This window comes from Prenolepis imparis, unplaced genomic scaffold, assembly GCF_030444845.1.
Source record: "Prenolepis imparis isolate NDT839.2.m4 unplaced genomic scaffold, iyPreImpa1.0 SCAF_7, whole genome shotgun sequence".
Taxonomy (NCBI): domain Eukaryota; kingdom Metazoa; phylum Arthropoda; class Insecta; order Hymenoptera; family Formicidae; genus Prenolepis; species Prenolepis imparis.
In genome coordinates, this window is record NW_028141165.1 from 9,969,654 (window position 1) to 9,994,347 (window position 24,694).

General features: G+C 35.0%; 1 protein-coding gene across 2 annotated transcripts in view; it reads right to left on the reverse strand.

Annotated features, from left to right (window-relative positions):
* LOC145938071 (uncharacterized) overlaps nt 1-24,694 on the reverse strand; it is a 47,670-nt gene that overhangs the window by 2,298 nt on the left and 20,678 nt on the right. For both annotated transcript variants that reach the window (XM_083041432.1, XM_083041433.1), the window contains exons 5-7: nt 9,666-9,720; nt 1,434-1,593; nt 173-344 (exon numbers count right to left, since the gene is read on the reverse strand). In XM_083041432.1, coding sequence (XP_082897558.1) covers nt 173-344; nt 1,434-1,593; nt 9,666-9,720 — 387 coding nt within the window. The remainder of the gene's footprint in view (nt 1-172; nt 345-1,433; nt 1,594-9,665; nt 9,721-24,694) is intronic.

The window sequence follows — 24,694 nt, forward strand, 5'->3', positions numbered from 1 at the left end:
GAGCGTCAAAACGACAAAAGATTGAACATATATCGAATAGTATTGAATTTTCGAGAATTTCAGAATATAATTAATTTAAAAATTATCACACAGGATTCAAATTCTAAAGATTTAAAGATGTAACAGTTTAAAAGGAATGAAATTAGCTATAATTATACATGTGTTAAATTACCGTTAATTGAATGTGTCTTGCTCTCTGCTCGATCGCTCTTTGCAAAGCAGTTCTGGGATCGTCTTTGTAGCTTTCTTCCCGGGTCCTTCCAGCTTCCCTTCTTGACGCGGCTTCCCTATGTTTCTCCATAGCACGTTGCAACTCGCTCTTCTGATTCAAGACATTTTTGCCACTGCGAAAAGAAAGAATATTTGCTTTGTAATTAATCTTTATTCGAACAGTTTTTACCTTCAATTAAAACTTTTACTGTGGAATAGTAATTTTAATTTTATAAAAATATTTTTAATGAAAGATTAAGAACATTTTTAGACGTACGAAAAGAGTACAAATTGCGCAGGCGAGAAGATGAAATATAAATTTTTTTTGTTGAAGTACACTAGGGGATTACATTGTTTTTATCGCACGTGGAACAGTCACGTGCTATATTGCGTGCCAAGATAAGAGTCGGTGAGCGTGAACTGCTTAATTTCATCGAAGCGTGAAGAATCGCAGGTGTGACGAATACGCGTACATACCGATTAAACATAAAGCGAAATTACGTATAAGTATGTTCGATTTTACATCTATCGAATAATCGCGTGATAGAAAAATTTGCGCGAGAAATATTTTTCGAGGCGACATAGATACTTCTCTCTCTTGTCTTATATATTATATAATCTATATGATTTCTGATCACGCTCGAATTCGCGTATGATGAAAATGGATTCGTTATAGCCTCCGGTGCGGTCAGCTTTCATCAGGAAGTTTTCCACGCTGGTAATTGGCTTTCCATTTTCATCACGGATATTATATAGATATTCCTCACGATATTAATTAATTCTCGTATACTTATGGAGACGCGGAGGCAGACACAGTAACAGTAAAACATTTACCTTCGGGATTATCTTTCGTGCGAAATTTCTTCTTTGCTCGGGGATAAAAGAACTTTTTTTTCATATTTAGAGACACTCGTGGAAAATTAATGAAATCATAAAGATATTTAAAGTAACTTCAAACTAATAATTTATTAAAAGAAAGTTTAATATCAAATTTAATATAATTCTAAAAGAATTTAAAAATTTGTTTGCTTAATTAAGATCCCGGCAGAAAAGAAACGATACAACATTTATTTCAGGAAGCGCTGAATAGAATAAAATATTTATCTCAGTAAAAAACTTTCTATTATAAAGAGGCACTCGCACTCAAACAGATTATTTTCCTATATAAGTTAATTTCTTTAAAGAAAAAAAAGTAGAAAAATTTTTGGAGCCATTTAACTCACATTTTCTGATTAAAGAGCAACTCTCTGTGCAGGTCCTTATGATTAGTGGAGATAAGGCAAGGGTTATATGGTTTCCTCGGCAAGATTAAGCCGTCTGGTCCCATGTGAGGAGCCGGTGGTGGCGGAGGCGGTACGCCTAAAACCGGTGCCATTTTTTTTCCTGAAAAAAAAAAATCACAAATTCAATAAACAATCCGTTCAAAATCCTAATTCGAATGGTATATCAAACACGATAATTATATAAGTATCGCTAATCTCTAATAAATCTCCAATTCTCGCATATGGGAAATGAAAATGTTCAATCCAAGTCATAGTCTGATTCACTTCATTAAGAATTCAAAGAAATAAATTCTACAGTCAAGAAATATACAATTGATTAAAATATTTTAATTTTCTTTTCAATATTTTTAAGAAAGTGGATCAGATATTGTCCTGAATTTTTTGATTATAATAGAAAGTGAATAATCAAATATAATCTCATCCACTATAAATACTCGATTTTTCATCTTTATATTAAAGTTTATTTTAATTATAACACATTATAAAGTTTTAATTGACACTTGCAATAAAAGAGGAAATAAGGGGAACAATTTTTCTAATAATTCGTCTATAAATATATAAAGTCAAGTAAAATATATAACACTTTAAATATTTCTTTTCTCAACGAGATAATCGATGAATCGACGACGTATACGATCGTCATCGTGCGCACGAACATTTTTAGATGTAGCAATTAATAAATCCCACGATTGACAAGTATTCACCCTCCAACAAAGCTATTCTCGCCCTGACCGAGCTCTGCTCGCACATGCTGGTTGCACGTATCGCGACTGGAACATTTCTGCTCGAGTACACGAGAGACGTATCAAAGAGAGAGAGTTCTATATATTTTTGCGTAAGGCTTCCCGCGCATATAGCTGCTAATAGGATCTCGGGGAAACACGCGCGAACGAACGGTCGCCTCTTGCGAAGAACTCAAGGTGAAATAAACGATGCCGTTTCCGTTGCGATCGAACGGGGTCGAGCGTTTTAACCCTCTTTGTTAGACTTACATTCATACTGTCTTTAATATCCGTTTGAAACGCAATGGGCGAGGCGAGGCAACGATGTAATTCTGCCCTAGCCAGAAACGATCTTAAAAATATATCGCGATTGACGATTAAAACAATTAGTTATATCGATAAATGTCAATCAATGTTCATAATACTACAGATGAATGAAAAGAATCACGCGAAAAAAATAGAGAAATGATTATAAATAATATTCATTACAAAATTATTCATTGTTTGTTTTGCGCATTTAGATGATACTTCCGTTCTCTTTACGTGAGAAAACGCAACACATGTTTTCAGATAAAAATCGTGTCGTTTCGAAATCACAACTTTACGCCAAGACGCACTACGAGAACTCGAGAAGACGTATTGTCGTTCCGCGTCGCGATTTTCTCTGCGAGTACTTACAATTAGTTAGATTCGCTCCTTGTCCCGACAACATTTCAAGTCCTATCGACAGCTCGATATATCTGTCAGTATATATATTCTCTTATCATATAGTTTATTCAAGATATCATAGTTCTTCTAAATCGATACAACGTATCGTTATATTTTTGCGAGCTTGCTCAGATAACGTTGTAATTTCATCAATTAAATTGAAAGCTGAAAACGACAATATCTCGATCGACTTTTATCGATTGATTTGATTAACTCTTGGTTGATAGAAATTTATATACATTAATTATATTAATTAATATATGCATTAATAATAAAATTAGATTTATAATATAATTAATTGTATAACAGAGTAAAATGTGGTAAAAATATATATTGTAATTAAATATATAAGTAATCGGAGGATCAAATAATTCATTAGAGAATCGTGGTTTGGCTAAAAATTTCTTGCAAAAATGCAGACACCAATATTCCATAATTTTCGCGATATATTCATATTACAGGAAACCGGGCAAATTTATTTCAAGCTACCCAATGAAGAGTTCGATCGAGGCGAGAAACCAGGTCGCGAAAGTAAGTCGATGTTTCGTTCGCGTGCACCATGCGGGCTGCATACGCGATTTTATGGAAATCGGATGATAAGAGCCATTTAAAAACGAGAGAGAGAGATCACAGTATTTAAGTAAACTTAATAAGAAATTGCAAATCAGCTTATTTTTGGACAATGAGTGTTAAAGAATTGAAGTTTACGTAAATTCAATCCTTTAGCACTCATTGTCAGAAAATAAACTGATTTGCAATTTCCTTATTAAATCTACATAAAGTTTAATAGTATTAAAAAAAAATGTCCCAAATGACAAAATATCAATTACGTACGAAAATATTATTCCCGCTTATTGAAAAGAAAAAAATTGGATTAATTTCATGAATCGGACAATATCCCTTAACCGGTCGTTCACCGGTGCGTCCACTCTATTTATTTATTCGCAGTCATTGACTTGTCGCGGTGCATTGATCCGAATTTTTGAAAGCGCGAGATAGCACGAGCGACGCATATATATGTATGTGTGCTGCGCATCATTACTGCAGATAAGCGTGCAGCATCGAGATAAGTCAGATATTCGATAATTAATACGAATGTATGAAAGTAGTGATTATTAATGACGACAGAAATATAGATATATTTAATAGCCCCTTTTGGAAGTATTAAAAAAAAATACTTAAGCGAGAAAGAGATACTAAATTTTATCAGTCCGAGTTTCATATAGCCTGTAATTATCGTGTTTACACGAATAATAATAATAATTTGTAATAAACAGTAACGACGATTATTTTATTTGATATTATTTTCGTAAGATTTGCTTTAAAGATACCTTAATAATAATTTGCTTTAAAAATATTTTAATAATTTAATATTTTTTTACAAGTACCACTTCTTTTAAAAATGGTTATTCTTCGGTCTTCATTTAATTAGTAAAAAATTGATTAATTAGTACACATATCACGTGCTAAATCTACATACGAATCAATAATGTAAATGAGTCTTTTTATGTTCCGATGTCCTAATTTTACTGAATTGTAGAGCATTTCTTCGAAACGGCGCTGAATTAAGTGCATCGAAGCATGATGCAGAAAGATGACGTACATACAATGACAATCGGACGTCTGTGTTACGCGATCATCTGCTTATGCGTCACGCGTCGTCAGCCTCGCGAATGTCACTGATCCCGATTCGATTTAAAGACGAGAAATTGCACATTCGAAGCTGCTTAATATTTTCACAAAATCGATAATATCGAATCTATAAAAAACACGTCGCATGCTAGTCCGACAAATAAAAATTTCAAATTACAATCGACGATGCATCAATGCACTTGCGAAGGCTTGCTATTACCGCAAAAAATTTCCGCTTTCACTTTCAGTTTTCTATAATAAATAATAACAAACATAACGCTTACATCTTTGTTACATAGATCTTTAAGTAGTTGGAGAATAATATTTTTATATAATAATCTTTATATATATTAAATAAATTAAAGTTTAATTTATTCTTTATGCCAATTTATATATAATTAAAAATGTATATATAAAATTATTATTATCTCGTTTTTTATCAAATGTAAATTTTAACAAATGCTGAAGAAATCTCTGGGAAACATTGGGAAAATATATGATCGAATACCCCGATAAAGACGTCGTAACGTTTGCTATCTTGACGCGCAAATCTTACGAAACATTCTTTTGTCGCCATTCATATGCAAAGCTGAAAAGAAACCGACACCGATGATAATGCAAAGTCGAGCAAAGTGCATGCAGGTAACAGGATAACAGGATTATAAAAGAGCGTCATGTTTGCCATCTTATTGCTGCACTTCAAAAGAGAGAGACGATTGAATTTCGATCAGTTCAATAGCTCATAGTATATACGGTGTTATAATTTTCTTACTATTACTACACACGCGATTACGTTTTAATTTGACGTGCAATTCGTGCTACAATCACAAATCGATAAGATGTCAGATAAGATGCCACTTATTCGAGATTTGCTAATTTGCGCGATTTTTTTCAAACAATCGCACATCTCTATCTACCTTGATATTTTTGATATTAAAGAGCGATCTTTTCGTGAATTTGTTACTAAAAGCTCGAAATGAGAGAATATTCAACAAAAAAATCAAAGAATCCTTGAAGAGAAATTTTGATAAATATAAGGAAAATCCAAAAGCTTATATAATATTAAAATTGCAACATAATTATTTTAATTATAATATTAAATTATATTATTTTAAAATATAAAATTGCAACAGACTTAATCTTCATTTTTATTTTCATCAAATTTATCGAGACGTTAAAAATTGAGAAACGAATTTATCGTGAGTTATAAATTGAGAAATATTCTAAGGAAGCAATCAAGATACAACTTTGCAAATAAATTACATCATTTCAACAAAGTTTTATTCCAGTATAATAGAGATTCCGGAAAACTCGTCAAACTTTTCCGTTTCTTCAACGATTAAACGTTTGCAACAGACACTTTCGATAAATGCATTCATTCGCATTGATCCTTCAACGTGGGCGGTCCTTATCATCGCGAGGAAACCGTATCGGATCCGGATTGTTGGATTTTACGAGCGAAAAGTGAATTTCTTCCGAGGCGCGACGTTAGGCTGTTAATCGCGTGCGGAGCGAAGCGTGTTTTACAGCCACGTGAAACTGACTTTACTCAGCCGACTATTCCCGAGACATTAAAAACATATGTACAGGCGTGCCCGAAATAATAACGAGCCTCGCGAGATCCAAATCGAAAGTATGGCGATCGCGAAGTATCCTTTAACGACACTTTCTTCGATCTCTCGATAAGGAAAAACTCCCAACTCTCACTTTCGATCCTATAGGTAAACGGCGTCTTGGCGTTCAATATGATCTATCAAAGAAGCTGTAAAAATAATATTCTCCTATAGTCTATAAATTTTGATTTTATTAGCAAATTTTAGCGTAAAGTCGATTTTTCCTCTTAAGAAAAATTTCTTTCACGCAATTCTTACGGTTCTTTCGATATTCACAATATGTTAAATGCGATTTTAAAGTTTTCAAAATAGTTCTGCTAATTATTTAAATTTCAATATCAAACAATAATTCGTTATTTAATTGCAGATTACCTGGCAAAATTTAGATCGCGATAAACTTCACAGAGCATGATGCACGAGTATTGAATGGAAGAAAACGCGAAATGATAAAAGATAACATTACCATTAAACGAGTTTTTCTGTACAATTAGCTTTTTCATGGAACGAGTTCGCTTAATCGCGGGTTTCTCGAAGAGGATTCTTTCTAAATTCGAGAGAAACGCGCGGCGCGGTCGAAGTCGTAACAATTAAGACCATAATCGCGGTTACGGTATAATCGTTAATTATTCATCAACAATTAAAATCTAATTACGAAATTATCCGTGTATCGCGTATTGTAGCAGTAATTAGGGTTATCCTTGAAGCCTGCTAGAGAAAGATGATTAGACTCTCGTTGGTAAACGCGTTGTTTACGCTTTCGATCATTTTTATACGTTACGCCGATCGCGGATTAAATTAAACATGACATAATAATCTAATAATCCGCGACGCGATGCGAACTCAAGATATTCTGTTGTATCCTATTCTCTTCCTCCTTCCTGCTTTCACCGCGGAGCTTACCTAACTTTATCGTCGTTACAAGCAATTTCATGTTAAACAAAAAAGATAAAACTACAATGTCTTCAAACTTCAAAGTCTATAGAGCGATCAACAGTCATTATAAAACTGTCACATAATAATCGCCCCAAAAAACAATAATAAAAATAAAGTAAAAAAATATAATGAAGAAAGCGCCTTTAAAACGTCTTATGTATAAAATAAACGACGGGCCGAGGAATTTCTTTATAATATTATTTTTTCTCTGAATAATATTCTCGAAACGTTGCAACGTGTTCTTCGTGCAATTTAAATGAGATATTTAAATTTAATTACTTTTTTCTTCGCCCCCTTATTTCGATTAAATAAAGAATAACAGTTCATCGTCTATTTATAAATGTCGGAATAATAATTGATGAGAAACTTCATTTTCAACGGTTCGTTGCTTAAAAAATGAAATTACATATCGTCCTCAGTATAATTCTCAATATATCTTTGTAGAAAACAATCTACTCCAAATTCATCAAGTTCGTCGATATTATACGGATCGTACACGCGCGATAAGAAAATTATACGGAACGAGGAGGAGCGTTTTAACTTCCGAAATACATGAAAGGATTAATCTCCTGAGAGAAAAGGAGGGGAAGGGTAAGGAAGGCGATGGAGAGCGTCCTGTTCGGAGAGATACGCGGATGGCGCGGTGGGTCTCGAATTAACGAGTCGTGTACGCGATGAGAGACAGGGCGGGACGAGGGGGATGAAATGCGCGTAAGCCGGCCCGGAACGTAATTTTCAGGCAGATGTGCGGCCACGAAAGGGAGATCATTGCACCGGCAAGGAGCAGCTGAAGTAGCGTGAGAAAATGCGGCCGGATCGTCAACGTTGTGCAGGCACACGCTCGCTCGCTCGCACTCGACGGAATGATAGTGACCGAAGGGCAAAGTCAGGGCCGTCGCAACCTCGCTGAAGACGATGGATGATGGATTATGGATTATGTCATGATTACGGGGAAAAACGCACTTTCTCTTTCTCGACCCCCGGGGAGTCGCGCGTGAACGGAATCCTCTTAACTACTATTATATATATATATCCGGGAAAATCCGTGTGCTATATATAAAATGAGTTATCGAAATCTCTACTCTAAATAATTTAGAGATACGGTGTGATGATATAGAGTATGGATCAGTACTGCACGTAAAAAGCATTATTATGCAATTAAGAAAATATCGTGCCACATGATAACTCGATATAGAAATTTGAGAATCATAAATTATCTATAATATTAAATTATTTGCTTGTGATCATATGTCTCTTGATGTATCTCTTGATATGTCATTTATTTATTATTTGTTCAATCTAAAATTTTTAATGGTTTTGTTGCTTATATCTGATTTGCAACTGGCGCTTTGATGTGTTACATAATTTATATACTGTTTATATGACATTCTTGATATAAACAGATTATAATTAATAAATATGGATTTGTAATTAATATGTTTGGCTTTGCAAGTCCACTTTTAGAATAGTGGATACAATCGAAGAGACACATTCTTCGAAAATATGTTTTTGATAATAAAATAATGTGTCAATTTTAATACATTATAAGAAAACTATATATGTCAGTTATATATGAAAAAAATTACAATTTAATTTTAAAAATCAAAGTTAATCTTCATTAATTTCGTAAAAAGAAATAAATATATTTATACAAAAAAAATCGATCGTGATCAAATCTTTTCTTCATCTATAAGATTCGGGTGAATATATTTGAAAACCTTTTCTAGGATAAAAGAGAAAGCCACCATCAAAGCACATGTTGCAAGCAACGCAATTGATGGTAAAATAGCTTTGCTTTTATTAAAATATAATTAACGCGAAGCAATTAGATTCACGCACGTCGTATAAACGTCGTGTATAAAAATGTCGATATGAGACGCATTTAATTTATGAGGGAAAACCCGTTAGTTGTAAATTAACCATAAATTTTCAGCAAATGCGAAGCGGCTCGAACATTAGAATTCAATTAAAACGATAATATAGAGTTATAGGTAACGTTTCACCCATAGATAAAACTTCCTACAGCAATATATATGTATGTTTAATATGCTTTTAAGATTTATTTTAGAATCGATAGATATAAGTTTTATGAAGTAGATATACTTAACTGGCACACAGAGCCATAATTAAGTCGAGTCAGGAATTAAAAATGTAAGTTTTAGTAATTTTAAATAATAAAATGAAAATTAATAAAAAAAGTTTAACAGCTACTCTATATTACTTAGCATTTCTTTAAGAATTTTTTATATATATTAATATACTTATATATACATTTAAAAAAAACACACGAGTCAAATAATTAACACTTCAATCTATTTTTACTATAAAAGAATTCTTATTATAATAAAAATCAAAAAAGTTTGTCAAAACCTTTGTACAGTCCTGAACTGTTTCACATAAATCGACGACCTTCTTTATACGACGGAATTTCGTCAATGAAACTAAAGCACCGACGAGTACATCGAATGAATCTAATTTCGTCATCTCGTCGATTGCGTCTCTTTACGAAGGAATGAATGAGGAAGAAAAAAAAGATAGAGAGAATGTTGTATCAAGTGACTCACCGTTTGTCAAACCGTCGACGTCGTCCGAGTCGCACTTGAGACCGTTAGTAATCACCTGAAACAGATAGACTCGTTTAACGTCAAACATTACGATTACAGTTATCGAAAAGAGATTCCAAAGGTCGAATCGCATCATCTCTTGAAACGTACCCGCTACGATTCAATCAATCAATTTAACCCTTCTGTCAAAACGAATATCCAAAGCAACTTTAAATGTTAAAAATGTGTCGAAACTTTTCGCCGTGCAAAATAAAATACAAAAGCCCTAAAACTTTCTAAAATATAACGAAAAAGAAATGCTCGATGCCTAACAGCTGCTATGAAGAAATTGTCAAAGGTGTCAATTGTCAATTGTGAAAGGTGAAAAAAAAATTCCATTGACAGAAGAGTTAATTTTGAGATAATTTCACTGACAAAGAAAAAGATAAAATTCTTTCTATTTGTATTATTAAACTATTTTTATTATATTTGCGCGTGTCGTTTGATCATATATGATCACTCAATTTTTGGCTTCGCGTGACGTTTATTAACCACGTGGTCGTTCCTTTCGGAGGCGGTCAATAAAACGATCTCTGCTCTCGCATCTGCTTCGCTCGAGGGCGAAGAAGAATCGAAAGTCGCGTTCGCGTGTGGCTTCCTGTCGTCGTCATCGTCATCGATGATTTCACTCAAAGATACATATATCACTTTTACTCGCTGCCATACGCCAACCGTACGTTCATACTATTTGTAATTGCGATCGCGGCTTTCGGACTTTTACGAAACCGCCGTTCGTTTCCACGGACTCGTGTAAAATCGGATAAAGCTATACCGCTTCCGGTTACTATCTAAGAGATGATGACCGGTAATTGCAGCGGTTTTCCATCCGGCATGGAGGCTGCGCTCGCCGTTAGTCATCATAATCGTTAAGAATATATAAACATGACGAAAATCATGTATTACGCATGGGAAACGCGCATATTAATCACGCAAACTCATCTATCAAGTCCATGTTAATGATATAAAATTAGCTGTTCGCTTGCAATATAACCTGCGAGATACAATCCTGAGAAAGCCGTTCTAATCCCTAAACGCGCAATTTCTTTCCGTTATTTATGAGGAAATCCTTTCAAGCTTCATGTAAGTCTTACAACATGAAAGGAAGAGACAGAGGGAGAGAGAATTAATGAAGAAAACCTCTGTTATTGACTGACAATAAGACATAAAATACATACAAATATTTTTAAAGAGAAAAATCTACATTTGTAAAAACTGTTGGGTTATTTAATATGAAAAATCTTTAAAAATTAATCTAAATACATTTTGTAGTATATAGTTCGCGAAAGCGAAAATCTCGCGTATAATTCATACAACTTTCGTTCTGTGTTCAATACTACCTATCTATAAATATACTTTTAGAGAGAGTATATTTTTTTTGCAGAACCTTCAACACTCGTAGCTCGAAAAACCTGTTGCCACAAATTTCATGTGCACACCGGAAGCGTGCAATAAATTTGAGCACGTTCGTTCTCACATAACTGGTTATGAAAAATGGCGATTACGAAAGCACCGAGTTTACAAAAGACGCATCAGACAGCTGCGTGTTTGATGAATGAAAATTTCTACATCAATTATTGTTATTATATGTTAATAATATATGTTAATAATATGATTGTGCCCGAATCAGTCACGTTTGTCCAACATCGAAAGTTCATAGTTATCGCTAAGAACTTCCGCCCTTGATTTCGGTCGTCGACAGCATTTCGAATGCAAATAGAAAGAAAAAATAATAATTATAATAATTAAATTTTTTCTATAATTAGAGATGTGTAACCGCATAATAATGTTTTACTCATCAATCTTTATTATATTATTTTATATATTTATTTTAATGTATAATATTGAAATTAAATGAATATTAGTATATCATTCATTACAGATATACATTTTAGCAGCTTGACAGAACTTCGTGAAAAATTCGGGAAGACAATCTTGTGATAAAAATGTAAAATGACATATATACTCACGTATGCATACATGCAAATCTTAAAACGTTCTTTTGTTATTATTCATATGCAAAACTTAAAGGAACCGACCAATACAACAATACAAAGCTAAAATGCATGCAGTTAACAGGATAACAAGGATTATAAGAGAGCGAACACGTGCCGTGTTTGTTATTTTATTTCGACGAAGAAACGCTTAAACATCGCGCTGTTTTCTATCCCCCATTTTGATCTGTTTGCGCAGTAAAAACTCTTAACGAGATACGAATCGCGAATTTATTCGAGAATTCCGCGAGAACCATTGTAGTCTATAAAAGCAACCATGAACGAAAATTGGGTCGTTTAAAATAGATATATATTTACACACAAAGAGATATAGAAAAAAAAACATTAATGCATCCGTCGAGAGTCAAGGAGAGCCAGTTTTGCAGATTCGCGATCTACAATAGATTAGCACACAGAGTTCGACGTTTCTTTCTCTCTTTCTCTCATCTCCGAACGAAACAAAACCACCGACCACCGTATATAGACCGTAAGCAATTTCGCGGGGCATCCATCCACCTATTGTATTGTGTGTAACTCGTTGCGGCGTGTGATGGTCGCTAATTGTATCCTCTCGCACGCGTTGAACCACGCGCTCCAAAGTACGAGTGACCGCAAGAGCGGATAGATGACGGATGTATGCATATATATGTGTGTGTGTGTGTGTGTGTGTGTGTGTGTGTGTGTGTGTGTTAAGTTACACCCTGTCACGAGTGTTTACGTACGCACACCGCACGCATCGAGTAAACGAGTCAGGATGGATTCAGTGTGTCGCGAAGGGGGACCGTACCGGGTTGCACTCCCTCCCGGAAGGAAGTAGAATGTATTAATATTTCTCGCACGACAACCGAAACGCAGGACAGGAGGAGGGAGGCAGCAATTGTCGGCGAGTTACTCAATCTAGTCGCATTTACCGCGGCGGGAAAAACACAAAGGCCAGATGGCCGAATTCTTTTTTAGAGGGGAGGATCTGACCCCTTTGTGGTATACACGAGACTTGATTATTAAAATAATCCGGACGACGATGTTTGTGGGCGATACCACAAAGTTGTGCTCAGAAAATATCGCGTATCATATTTTTTTAATCAATCACACATTTTATATGCATTAATTGTAATAAAACATGCTCGAAAAAAATAAACAAAAGCTGATAGTTAATAATCCAAAATAACGGATAAAAAATATAAGTATCTCTATTATCTGTGTTGGAAATTATTTTTGGTTCAATCATGATCCGTACTTGACCCAGTTTCGATAATCTAAGCTGTTGAAGCTCAATATCACCCATAATATATTCTCAGCTTCAAATTTTTATATCATCACGATCTATTTTATTATATATGAACCGACAGTTTAAATTATCTACGATTGCAACGATTCAGCATCTTTATTCATAGCGATTTATTCATAGATAAAGATTGATAGCTTTAACACGTACTTTCGTTGAATAGGGCGAATGTAATCTATATACGAACGTTCATTCTATACGAATCATTCATCCTAAAGACGCATCGACTTATTTCGCTCGACGAGACGCACGTAACATCACGCGGCTAGCGCAAGAGCAACAATAAGCCGAAGAAAAGCGCATTTGCATACACACGGCACGAATGTAGCCATAACACAGTCCGCTCGAGCATATTTTACGACGCGGGTTTCTTCTCGCCGGTGTGCAACGAGTTTTCTCCACTTTTAAAGCGGAGCATGTGCACGATTAGCGCGACGTGCGATAATCGTGCGAGTCTTGTACGAGGCCGGCGTTTCTAAAGATTTAGATTCCGGCAAAGATCATCACAGCACTGCCTCTGCAGGCAGAGATTTCATCTCGCGGCGTCTTGCATTTTATCAAAGTTGTCCCCGAAACGGCTAATTTAACGTTCAAACGCCCGAAAAGCGTAACAGCGGATTTTCTCTTCGGCATATAAGAGCGATGATTGTGCAGGCGCGCGAGCCGCGATTTATTTCCACCGTCCAATTAAAGATGAGGTCAAGGATAATCGGTATCATTCAATCGCGATCGCTATAAATCACACGAAGGGATACTTTCGTCATGAATATTTGTTCTTTCATTTCAAGTTTGGCGATGAAAATCAGTACAGATGTCTGGAGTTTTTTTATTTTTTTCCACTCAAAATCCAAGACTAAGAACTTTAATGAAATTTCAGTGGTGAAAAAAATAATAAAAAAAAATTTAAGAAAAAAACAGACTTTATTCTTCCCAATAAATTTTTTAATAGATTTACTGCAATGTAATAAATTTCAATTCGAAAATTAGCAATAAAGATATCTAAAGCTGAATTTCGATAGTCGACTGTCTATTCAAGTCTATTGAGATGCGAATATAAATTTGCAATTCAAAGGACGTGAAGTGTGCGTTGCAGAAAAGATCGTAAATATTGTAAATTTTCGCTTAGGTAATATGCAATAATCGAAGTGACTTTTGTTTTATAGTCTGCATCTCGAAACGTGAGTATATAATTAGAATCCCGATGCACAACACGATGATCGTGACGAACAATTTACAATTCTTGCAGTCTAAAGTTTGTTTTTACTACCACCGCGTCGTACTTAACAACATAAACTTTACGATGTGGCGGATACGCCATGAATATCCTGATTATTTTTCCGAGAAATTCCCTTTACTTTCGGTTCTTGTCGACTGTCCGTGACAAGATGCAATCAGAAAGTATGCAAGTGCATACATTCAAAATCGCGATATAAAATTGCCTATCTTATAAATAAATTATATGTATTTTAAAAAATTAATAAAAAGATGTAAACAGAGAAATTAAAGTTTTCGAATAAACTTTCTCTTTTTTCAATATATATATATATATATATATATATATATATATATATATATATATGTGTGTGTGTGTGTGTGTGTTTAATTATCAAAATATTTAATTTTCGAGAAATGTAAGCCACAATTTTCATCAATAAAAAGCAACTTGCAATCAACTGGAAAATTTATAAATAAAAACTTTTTATGCAAAAACGTCGAAAAATTATATCGCTCAGGCGAATTAGATTTGTCATGTTTTCTACTATTCAAATATTTGAAATGCGTTGTGTGTGTATGTCTGTGTGACATACAGGTATATAATTTTCTCTTTGACAAGAAATGAGCTAAATCATATTAATGCCAGTCTTGTCTTAGGATGAAAGACGCCCACCGACCGATTTTCCGAACCGACCTTGATCACGTCAAACTGGGCGCGGCCAGCATCATCCGATTTCCTCATCTCGTGCGTATATCTCGCTGATAAACAACGTTGACATAACGAACGGTAATTTCACGAGATTCTGATGGGTTACGGTTACGGGATAAAATCGAGTCCATGAGTACGCTTTCTCTCGAGTGACTCTTCCGGCGCTTCCCTCTAATAATTTATGACCAGAACCTGTTCGGTTACTCGTCATTTGCGAAAAAAAACAGCGTGTAAAACGTAAGACGCATAATGTCCGATAAATCGCGCGTAAATTATATGCCTGAGTTTGCAGCAGAACTATAGTGTGAGCAAAGCATTCCTCCAGTTATAGTTTCGTTCAACTATAATCTATTTAATATTAATTATTTTTCGAATATTAATCTAATAATTTAGATTAAAATATAATTTAATTATTATGTCTACGCATTTCAAAAGCCTTTTAAATTTATTATTAATTAATGAACACGCGTGCATTATAATGACATTTTGTATCTATAAAAGGCGATTTAATGAAAGGTATTAAGATACATATAGATTAGCATTGTGATTAATAAAAGTACGAGGAGAAGCTGATCGAGTCTTGTACAAGTTTCGAAAATTATAACTGCGTCATTTTGACTATTGACAATATATATCCGATTACGTCGGTTTTATTTCGACGGCGGATCTGTTTTAATGATAATGATTGGGCGAGCCGTGATATCTTCTTAAGTAAAGCTGTGATATCTTTAGTGCTGCGATAATCAAATCTTAAGCATTCGTTTCACATAACATTTATATAGTATATAGTATGTTACAAATAAAAAAAATACAAAAAGAAATCTCTTTATTAATCACACTGAGAGATACACACTTGATATTTTGCATTTTTTTGCGATTTTTTTACACTTAACTCTCAAACGAAAATTAAGTAAATTGTAAAATACTAATAATTCGAACTAGAAAAAAGTTACATAAAAAAATAAAACGGAAGAATCCTCTCTTTAGATTTTAAATTATCGTTTGATTATCGAGTGATGCAGATATTCTATGCTACATCTTTTTTTTATTTAATGAAAATGTTAGAATTTAAAAAATTATGAGATTTCGCGAGAAAGATATTTTGAAGATTTACGAACTGACGTATTCGAGTCACCCAGTACGTGCATATGCATGCATTGAATTGCGTACGACGTTCTCGTTACACGCTCGGACGACTAAGAGAGTGCGTAAAAGTGACGTTTCAAGCATTTCCGATCGATCTTCGTTTCGCGCTTGGCCGAGAATGCACAACGATATTCAAAAGAGAAGACCTTCATCCTCTATCGTTAGCGTTGCGATCGGTCAAGGATAGATTCCGATAAATACGGAACACCCGTGCCCTTAAATGGTCTTACTTTATTCGCTCCATTAGATAATTAACACGTTCGGTGTCCCGAGATTTAAATGGAAAATCCGGCTCCGGAAAATAAATCCTGTGATAATTTTTTTTTGCTTAATTTTTGCCACGCTATAAATGTCAAGTTGCGAGAAATGTCGCACGCACGTGACATTGATGTAGGTATGAAAACATATATCATATATGTATGACAAACACATGTTGAGATACGATCCGGAATGTATAACACGATTATACACATGTAATAAGAATTACATGATAAGAGTCAGAAGAATTGTACAAATATTTGCACATTTTTTGATGTTTGCAATCATTATATAACTCGAATGAACTTTTGCAGAAAATAATGATTCTTTAAATACCTTTAAAAAATTTCCGAGAGAACCATAAAGATCCTTTTTTCTTACAAAATATCTTTAAAGTTTTCGCGAGTAATAACGGTCCGTAAAATATTTTCGTGAACTATCGGAAAAATCTCGTAAACAATAAAGTTCCTCTACATATCTTCAAATCTCCCGTGGAGAACAATAAAGAATCTGTAAATAGTTCTCGCAAGCGATAATAATTCTCCAAACAAGTTTTAAATCTATCACGAATGATAACGATTCTCCGAATGTTTTCAGAGTTCTCGTAATTAATAAAGACTCTTTTAAATACTTTAGAATCTTTTACATATGATGTAGATCCTTCAAATATTTTCTAAGAAACAATTCTCGTGTATAATACTCGAGAGAGCATTAAAGCATTATTAATTGACAATATGTAAGATGTGATTTGCCAGTCGAATTTTTAAACAAGGTTTAAGATTTTATTGACCAACACTGACTAAGACTAATTCTTATATTATAAGACTTTATTTGGGAATAATCTCAATTCGAGATTTATTTCCCGACTCCCCTCTAACCCCCCTATAAAATTATAGGCGAGAAAAATATAGATCCGAAAGTCGCTGAATCGGGAATTTTTCTCGCCTATAATTTTATAGGGGGGTTAGAGGGGAGTCGGGAAATAAATCTCGAATTGAGATTATTCCCAAATAAAGTCTTATAATATAAGAATTAGTCTTAGTCAGTGTTGGTCAATAAAATCTTAAACCTTGATTATTAATTGAGTCTTCCAGAGGCCAAACTGATCGACTCCACTTTTTGTACATCTCTTAATTTCATCAGCGAGCATTACATAACACATGTCTAATGTTCTAAATATACTGAAATTAAGAAACTTACTAAAAAAAGTGAAGTTATTAATTTGGCTTTTCGAAAATTCAATTAATAACAATAAAATGCAATAAAGTTGCGTTAAAGAGATGGTTTCATTATCGAGCATCATAGAACACATGTCTAATATTTTAAATATATTAAAATTCAGAAAAATTAAAGTTGATCAATTTGACTTCTCGGAGATTCAATTAATAACAATAACAATAAAATGCAATAAAAGGTTGCGTCAAAGAGAGAGCGTAGTTTCATTATCGAGCATCATATTAGAACACATGTCTAATATTTTTAATATATTAAAATTCAGAAAAATTGAAGTTGATCAATTTGACTTCTCGGAGATTCAATTAATAACAATAACAATGAAACGTAATCTAACCTGTGGATGTTACCACCTTTCGGTTGCGTCGAACTCGTGCGTTAAAACGCTCGATATCACACGCAGAGTATTTTCGTTACTTTTACTCTTATCTCACAGTGCGTGGAGGCTCGTATTCCGCGCGTTACGTCGTTATACCATTGCTCAGCTGAGAAGGCTTTTACGGCTCGCTCGCTCGAGCGCGCGACGCGAACTGACAGCCGCCGTGCTGCGTGCTCCGAGATGATGATGACGAGCCGCGCGGAGCGGAGAGACGAAACGAGACGAGACGTGACGCGCGGGCGAGCACGCGACCCGGGTGGGTGCATCGTAACGCGAGCACTTCTCACACGCTATCCACGCGCATCCTAACCGGCTGCACCGGCCATGAAAATCCACTGACATTCACGGAAAACTCTACACCCCATACGATGCAACAAAACCGGACTTCTCTATTTTTATTACGGAACGCAAATAATCCCCCGTCGTTCAAGGATAGCGTTCTTGCGTGCGTATTTACAAAAACCTTGCACTAAACTTAGTGCGCTTTTATATTTACAAGGATCTTGTACACTAAATTTAATCGCGTAAAGTGTGATAAAAATAATATATGTATATTTTTTTAAATTAATTTTATAACCACTTCTATATAACGAATTGAGTTCTGGAAAAATAACGCGAATAGATTTTTACAAATTTCATTTTCTTTACGGTAATCTGTTTCTAAAAATTGACAAACAATTTTTCTTACTTTAAATAATTTCCCGAAAAAAAGTTAATTTGCTTTAAATTGAATACAATTTAATAATTTTGTACGACAAGATAATATTAGGGAAGTATTATAGAGGCCACAGAGGTGCAGGTGCACACGATGCCTCGGGCTGCGTTGCATCTAATAATCTGACTGCTATTTCAGGGTGCAGGGTTCAGGGACGTGAGAAAAAAAAACTCTTCGTAATAATTCATTACGTAGACCACGATTATTTCTCGGTTCGAAAGATGATTGACAGACGGGACGATTATTATGCTACGTCCAGATACTGACGGCAACGTAACAAGTAAAAAAATATGGTCGACCGTCAAAACTGCACGCTGATTTTCTCGTCAAATATTATTTATTTAATAAAATCGAGCGAAACAATTCCTTTAAAATTCACTCGACGACAAACGCTCGAGGGAACTTTCACCTTAACACAGAACGACAAAAAAAATAGAAGTAGATTGTGTTTCCCTGGAGAATTTCGAATGATAACGTTACCTTTTCTCGCACGCGAGGCAAAACATCGGACGTGCAACTCTATGATTCGCAGCACTGTAACTGAAATCACTAAATTGATCGACAAATCGCTATTTCTTTCAACACGAGCGTGATCGATCTGACGGGATAATTTAATGTTTCTCGTACGCGCACATGTCAAAGTCAGAAAAACAAATAACAAGAGAAGAAAGAGAAAGACGCGCGATTGGGACTCGTCGGGATTATGCGTGCGACTGAATCTGAGAGCCGAGAAAACGTGCTTCCCATCGAAAGCACCTGTACCATACTATACACTTTCACTCTCTCGTAATCGGTAGCAGAGACCACCAAGCCTCATTCGAACGAATCGATTCGTAAAACTCTTTTCTATTTTGATATCGAAAGCAATATCGATAGCGGAGGGATATTCTACAGACGTTACGTATCTGTTCTGAAACAGTATATTATTATGATGATTTGTAATAATATATCGCGTGTTGTAAAAATTGTATTTTATACTTATACAACAAGAACATCGTGGAAAAATGCAATGAGATCATTTTGCTTTCAATGTTATCTAATTACGCATAGATAATAAAATTTGTAAAGTACTCAAACGTGAATATTAAACGTGTCGTTAATTAAAAAACCACAATTTTTCTATGAGCGAAGAGAGAGACAGATAGAGAGAAAGAGACGCATTCTATTATTATGCATCGCGATTGTATTTTCGCTAGAGTCAAGTTTAGTGCAAAGTTCATCGGTGCATTATATTTACATGCAGCTTCGCGGTGATGCAAGTGCATCAGCGGCGATTGAGAAAAGCTGCCAGCGGGGGCTCTTCTTCACGAGAGTTGAAAATTGCGGTTAATTGAAAAGTCGCGATGCATCTTCCAATCGGTGTGTAACAACTGACGGCTGCATTAAGACGTCGATAAATTCACGGTGATCTCGGAATCGATCAATCCTTGTTCAAGCAGGAGTATTTAATCAAATCACGTCGGAGCGCATAAAACTTAAAGAAAGAGTCTTTCTTCAAGTTCTATCTACTTCTCGAGAAGTAGAATGCAACCGTGTGAAAATTAATTTTTAAAACAATTCTTGAAGAATTTTTTCACTTTTAATACTTGCTGACGAAATAAAAAAGCTGCATTTTAGAGATAATTATTTTGATTCGATTCCTTCACAGTGTAATATATCTACGTCAACGTTACTTAATGCCATAATCGTATCATTTAGTCTTTAAATGCTAAATGATTTTCAATGTTATCCGTGCACAAACTGCGACTGTCGTATTTATCCTTGAAACAAATTATATTTGTACAGTATACACAGAGAGCGTTTTATCTCAAACTTCAACGCTTGAAAAGCCTTGAAGACAGCCTCTGTCTGTAATAAATTTCACGACGTTTCGATTCATGAGTTTAAGATATTCTCCATCGAAAATCGGGTAAGTAAGTTTATCGCGTATTTTAGAATATATTATGTGTCTATACGCTGTGAGAAAACGGCGCGATACGAATCGCACGAGAGATCGAGACTAATCGACGAGAAGATGCTATGTTTTTCAACGAGGCACGTGAACAAGGCGAATTTCTGTCGCCTTACAATCCACCGAGCCTTTCCCTTACGTGACTCCATAATTCACGACATTTTAGAAATTGGACATGCACTACTGCATATCTTATCTTTACTCCCGACCGTGTGTCCACATATGCAGAACGAACGTGATTGTCGATAAAATGATCTTGAGAATCGCGCTAATAGCGAGTCATCAGTTGCACAATGTCGCACTTTGCTTACAACGCGAAATTAATACGCAGTTAATAGGAGCTAAAGAGAAAATATCCATTTGCATGATATATATACACAATTAAATTTAAGTGTGTAAATTAATATAAAAACGCATATTAATCAAATTTATATAATATTAAAACATTTATATCATTATTTTATATATAAAAATTATTAATTTTTTAAATTATATACTACTATATATAAATATATGTGATACTGACGATTGTTCCAAAAAAGCAATAGAATATCGAATAAAAATATATCGATTAGCTTCAGAATTTTTTTCCGAGTGCAAGGAGGATGATGCGCTATTACGCGGCAACGTAATATGCAAATTGGCAGAATTTGCCGGACGAGTGACGAATGGCAACGGTTTAGAGGATGTTTTTCTCTCTTTTCGCGACGACGACGGTTCTTCAGTCGATTGAGCACGCGTGCACTCTCATCCCGCATACGTTGCCGCGGTGCATTCGACCGTTTAGAAAGCGAGTGCGTCGCTCTCCAGTGTGTGGCTTTGTTTTCTCGCCTCTCTGAGAATCGGAAAAAGCGAAACCGAATGTGTGTATACGTTCCCGTTCATCTGTATCTGCGCGAAAAGACCGCGAGGAATTCGAGAGATGTGCGTGTATACGCATTCGACGACGAATCTCTATTCTCGATTGATATGAAGAAGAAAGAGAAACATTCAGTTACTGTCTTACAAAGTCAATTTAACATGTATATAATAACGAGCGGAGGAAAAATGTTATATTTCTTCCCGTGATATTTAATTGTGATACTATTGGATAAAATATGAAGAGTGTATCTCTTTTGTTTTTTTAGTATTAATTAGAAAGTTCGAGAAATAATTTTTAATATGATAAAATATATATAAAAATAAATGAGTATTATATAAATCAATTATAAAACCAAGTGATTTCTGTGCATGTCGGCGTTTTACTCTAGTCCTCTTCATTATTTTCGACATTTCCTTACAAAATTGTCAGATAAGATAGCATACTCTCCTAGCTTTTAACGCTAATGAGAAAGTTCGTGCCGAGTGTGATTTATAACGACATGGTATCTGCGGAATCGAAGTAAAAATGTGCGTCGACTAGAGTTGCAAATTATGCCACATCGATCACCCTAATTATCGCCGATTCTCGTCGCTTCTTACACGCATTTAAAGTGCTCGTTCCAAGAGATAGTTCATATACGGGCAATCCGTCGATGTACGAGAAATCCTTCTTTTCGGACCGTATTATAAATTACGACCCGTTTTCGCGTCGTTAACGCGTGACGCGTTTCGCCGATGTACATAGGGTTAAATTGTAAAAGTCACGTTACTATATAATCGTAAATCGTCGCGTAGAACTTGTTTTTATTGATATAGAAAATAAATTCGTATGCAATTCTTCCCTTTTTCTCCTTCGGCAAGAAATATTATTTATTACCGAAAATATTTGATCGTAGTATAAATTTATTTCCTTTTCCGCTTCTTAATATTTACGTAGTATATTTAATTATTAATATACACACAAAAATTTTAAATTTTGGAAAAGAAGGAAAATTACTTATTCGAGTTTGCAATATTTGCATATACATTTTTTTTTAATAGAGATTTTTCTCTTTACGAAAATAAGCTCAACACTTTCTGCGCATTCGTGGACGCGTGAAAATTGCAATCACGATCGCTTCTTTTGATACAACAACGCATGATTTTATGAAAATTGATGAAAATTAGCATGAGCTGTTCGCTGCTCGACAGGCGCGACGAATTTTTCCACGTAGAACGAATTCTTAGCGTTAACGCGCCGTAAAGTTCCCGTTCGGCAAAGATAATAATCGCAGTACGCGTTATCGTCTAGAAAGTAAAACATCAAGAGACAGTTGTACAGCCTCCGCCGCTAATTGTCGCGGATAGACAATAGCGAAGTGTGAATAATCTCAAGGCGAGAAAGAGAGAGAACAAGAGAGACTCTCACTTTCCTCGACAGAGCAACAGTTCTAATTATGTCTGCGGATGTCTCATATAAAAAAATTGTTTCCGAACGAAAACATTTAATAATCGCGAATTTTCCTCGCGACATTCAATTATTTCGCCACCACTGTGAAACGATACTCGTCCGTTATGCTACGATTAATGTTAGAATGCGATGAGGGTCATTACAAAGACTCTCTCTCTCTCGTTTGTGTGTATCGTTCATGCGTATGTCTGTTATTAGTAAAATTACTTCCTATTCTTGCCTCCATCGATTTGATGAAAATCTTAATATCTTTAAGTCAGAATTTTATACGAATTTGCAGTCTCGGATGCTTTAGATTTTTGACATCGTGAATTTTGATATTCAAAAGAAGATATTATTCTTTGTTATTTTTGATTTGATAGACGTAATAATTTTGGTAAGATAGTTCGATCACATATATTTTTCTCTTTCTTCGAAGATATTAAATTTATATTTACACTTATATTAAATAAAAATACAATTATATAAAAATTGAGAGAGAGGAAAGAACTTCGTGACTTTTTTCTTATAAATATCTTTTATAAAAAAATTGTACTTATAAAAATTCAAAATTTTATTAAGATTATTTCCGTGGCCTTCATAACCGATTTCCGTCGAATGTGTATCGCGTTACTGTTGCGTTTGCTTTTTTCTTGCATGTCCGAGTAAACGGTAGACGTCGCTATTACAGGAGAGTGTTAATGCACGGTTATTCCGCTAGCAAAGGCATCTATCAATGGGTCAGCGATCGAGTCATTAAAGTGCCATCAAATTACAGTCGTTTCACGCTAGTGTCCGCGAAATTAGCATGTTGTCTTTCTTCCGTGTTGTGACAAATCCGTTATTGGACTGTAATATATTCCGCAACTAGAGTGTTTCATTCGTACAATTCTAGAACTCCTAGTAGACTATTTCCTTGTGAAAAGAATGCTCATCGTGTGTTATAAGCGTATCGAGACGCCAAGATGTTTTCTTTATATTATAAAATAAAGGATTAAAATTAAAATAGATAACAGGATGTGTTATTTTCATTTAATTTTGAAGCCATTTTTTGTCCGAGATATTCAAGAGTCGAGAGTGAAAAATTGGTGACGAATTGTCAAGACGTATAATCGGTTAATAAATAAAATCTCACATTTTGTCAAGGCAAATATATGCAATCGCGATCGTGGACCGTCCGCATCCGCGTATCCATTCAATCGGAACGGAGATCCGAGAGCGCAGAAACCGAACACCTGGCGAACGCGATCCTGTGCGAACTACAGTTTCACCACGAGAGAAGGATTATATATGTAAAACAAAAAGTACCGGTCCGGACGAGATCTCGCCCGCAATACTCTATCGTTAGAAAGAGATAGAGGAAGGAGGCTGAGGAGAATAGAAGGGAGAGACGCACATGCATCTTCTCTCGCTTCTCGCTACGCTTCGCAGAGCTCGATCTTTGCGTGTTCCAACCGAACGATCATAATCGACCAAGGCGAAAAAGTGTTAACACACGATTAGCCGAGAAGAAAAGTGATAAAGTGTATCATATCAGCGAGACGCGAAGTCGTATATTATATATATTAGTAATTCGCGACAAGATTCGCTTCACGACACCTTGTGGGAAATTGTTCTCTTCTCCAAATACGAAGAAAAAAATTTATATATATTGGCCCAACACTCTATAATTATTACTCTTCGTTTTACGGATATTGAATAATGATTGACGTGGCGCGAAATTCCGCAGTTTGCAAATGTCTCGGCAACTTTCCCATAGAAATTGCGCGACATTATGGTGCCCGATACAATCTATACACTTTTACCGTCTCTTCGTAA